The sequence below is a fragment of the Aptenodytes forsteri genome, unplaced genomic scaffold (assembly GCF_000699145.1).
Source record: "Aptenodytes forsteri isolate BGI_AS27 unplaced genomic scaffold, ASM69914v1 Scaffold119, whole genome shotgun sequence".
Classification (NCBI taxonomy): Eukaryota; Metazoa; Chordata; class Aves; order Sphenisciformes; family Spheniscidae; genus Aptenodytes; species Aptenodytes forsteri.
In genome coordinates, this window is record NW_008796165.1 from 5847156 (window position 1) to 5848955 (window position 1800).

Genomic DNA, 1800 nt, shown 5'->3' on the forward strand with positions numbered 1-1800 from the left:
GGCGCGGGGGGGAAGAACCCGCTGGTGAAGCCGCCCTACTCCTACATCGCCCTCATCACCATGGCCATCCTGCAGAGCCCCAAGAAGCGGCTGACGCTGAGCGAGATCTGCGAGTTCATCAGCGGGCGCTTCCCCTACTACCGGGAGAAGTTCCCCGCCTGGCAGAACAGCATCCGCCACAACCTCTCGTTCATCACCGAGCGTTTCCCCTTCTACCGGGAGAACCCCAAGAAGTGGCAGAACAGCATCCGCCATAACCTCACCCTCAACGACTGCTTCGTCAAGATCCCCCGGGAGCCCGGCAACCCGGGCAAGGGCAACTACTGGACGCTGGACCCCGAGTCCGCCGACATGTTCGACAACGGGAGCTTCCTGCGCCGGAGGAAGCGCTTCAAGCGCACCGACATCACCACCTACCCCGGCTACATGCAAAACTCCAGCGCCTTCACGCCCCCGCCCGCCGGCCGCCCCGCGGCACCAACAGCACCCTACCCCAACACCCTCTGCTCGCCCAGCTACGGCCCCCAGCTCTCCGGCACCGTCTTCCACCCCTATGCAGCTGGGACAGCACCGCCGGCACAGCATCCCAGGATGTTCAGCATCGACAGCCTCATCAGTGGGCAGCAGGCCCTGCAGCCCTCGCCACCCGCCGAGCTGGGCCACCCATCGCTGGGCTTGCCCGGAGCCGAGCTGGCTCCCGCCTGCTCTGCCGGCAGCTCCGAGCCCCCCTGCTTCCAAGTGCAGCCCGTCAGCCCCGGCTTGTTGGGCCGGGCTGGCCCCAACACCCTGGCTTACCCCTATGCCGCCTCGCCCCCCCAGCTGCCCGTGGCTCAGGGCAGCTACTCGCCTGGCAGCCCACAGCTCTATGGGGCTCCCAACAGACTGGCCCTGCCAGCCATGCGGCCTCCTGCCTGCGCAGAGCATGGCGAGCAGCTCCTGGGGCTCTCCGCGTCGCCCCTCGGCCAGTTCGGCTCCAGCAACGCCTACATGAGGCAGCCCAATTTTCCTGCCGGCCTGGAGCGGTACATGTGATGGGGTCGGGGGGGGCTTGGCTGGACATCCCCAGGCTCCCACGAGCATCTCTGGACATGCGGACTTCTCCCCGCTGTGCTGATCGGCTGGGGTGGGGTCGGGAGTCTCCAGCCTCTGGCTGTGTGCGGACACGCACCTGTGGGGGTACCTAACTCCTCTCTTTCTCAGCTTATTTTTAACTGGAGGCAAGGCGATCTATTTTTCTGCCCCATCCCCTCCTGGAAAAGGTGCTCTCTGGCTACATCTGCCAGGCAGGGCTCCCCGCACCCTTCTGCACAGCCTGACCCTGGGGATGCCGTCTGCGGCAGGGCACCCTGAGCACCCCGGGGCATGCCCGGGTGAGGAGGAGCACACCCAGGAGGTGGGTGCGTGGTGTACTGTGCAGCAACCCAGAGAGCAGGAACTGTCCTGCAAATGGGCTTTCTCCTCTCTTCCCTGTGTGCCTCCTCTGTAACTGGAATGAGAGTCACCAAAAAAAACCCCCACTAAACCAATTCACTGGATTTTAAATGAATATTTAAGATGTTTATCATTTCCTTCCTCTGTAGGAAAAAACCCACCACCCTGACTACTTCTTTTTACTATTTTTAAAAATAACTTCTATTGTTAGAAAGGACTTTTTTAAAATAAAGCTTTTTCTTCCAACATGTCCAGTGCTGCCGTTCCTCTGGCTCTGGCCGGACCTTGGCGAGAGGAAATTATCAGTCTCGTAACCAGTGGGAGACAGACTCGTGCTGCTGTTGTGGCACTGCCACGTCTTACATTTTC

The 1800-nt window shown here is 61.3% G+C and overlaps 1 protein-coding gene across 1 annotated transcript; it reads left to right on the forward strand.

The window, feature by feature from the left end:
* Positions 1 to 9: 9 nt before the first annotated feature.
* Positions 10 to 1032, forward strand: FOXE3 (forkhead box E3; the record flags this gene model as incomplete). Its single annotated transcript, XM_019474138.1, has 2 exons — positions 10 to 109; positions 185 to 1032. Coding segments are annotated over 2 exons (948 nt in total), but the record flags the coding sequence as incomplete, so codon positions are not given.
* Between the last annotated feature and the right edge of the window lie 768 nt (positions 1033 to 1800).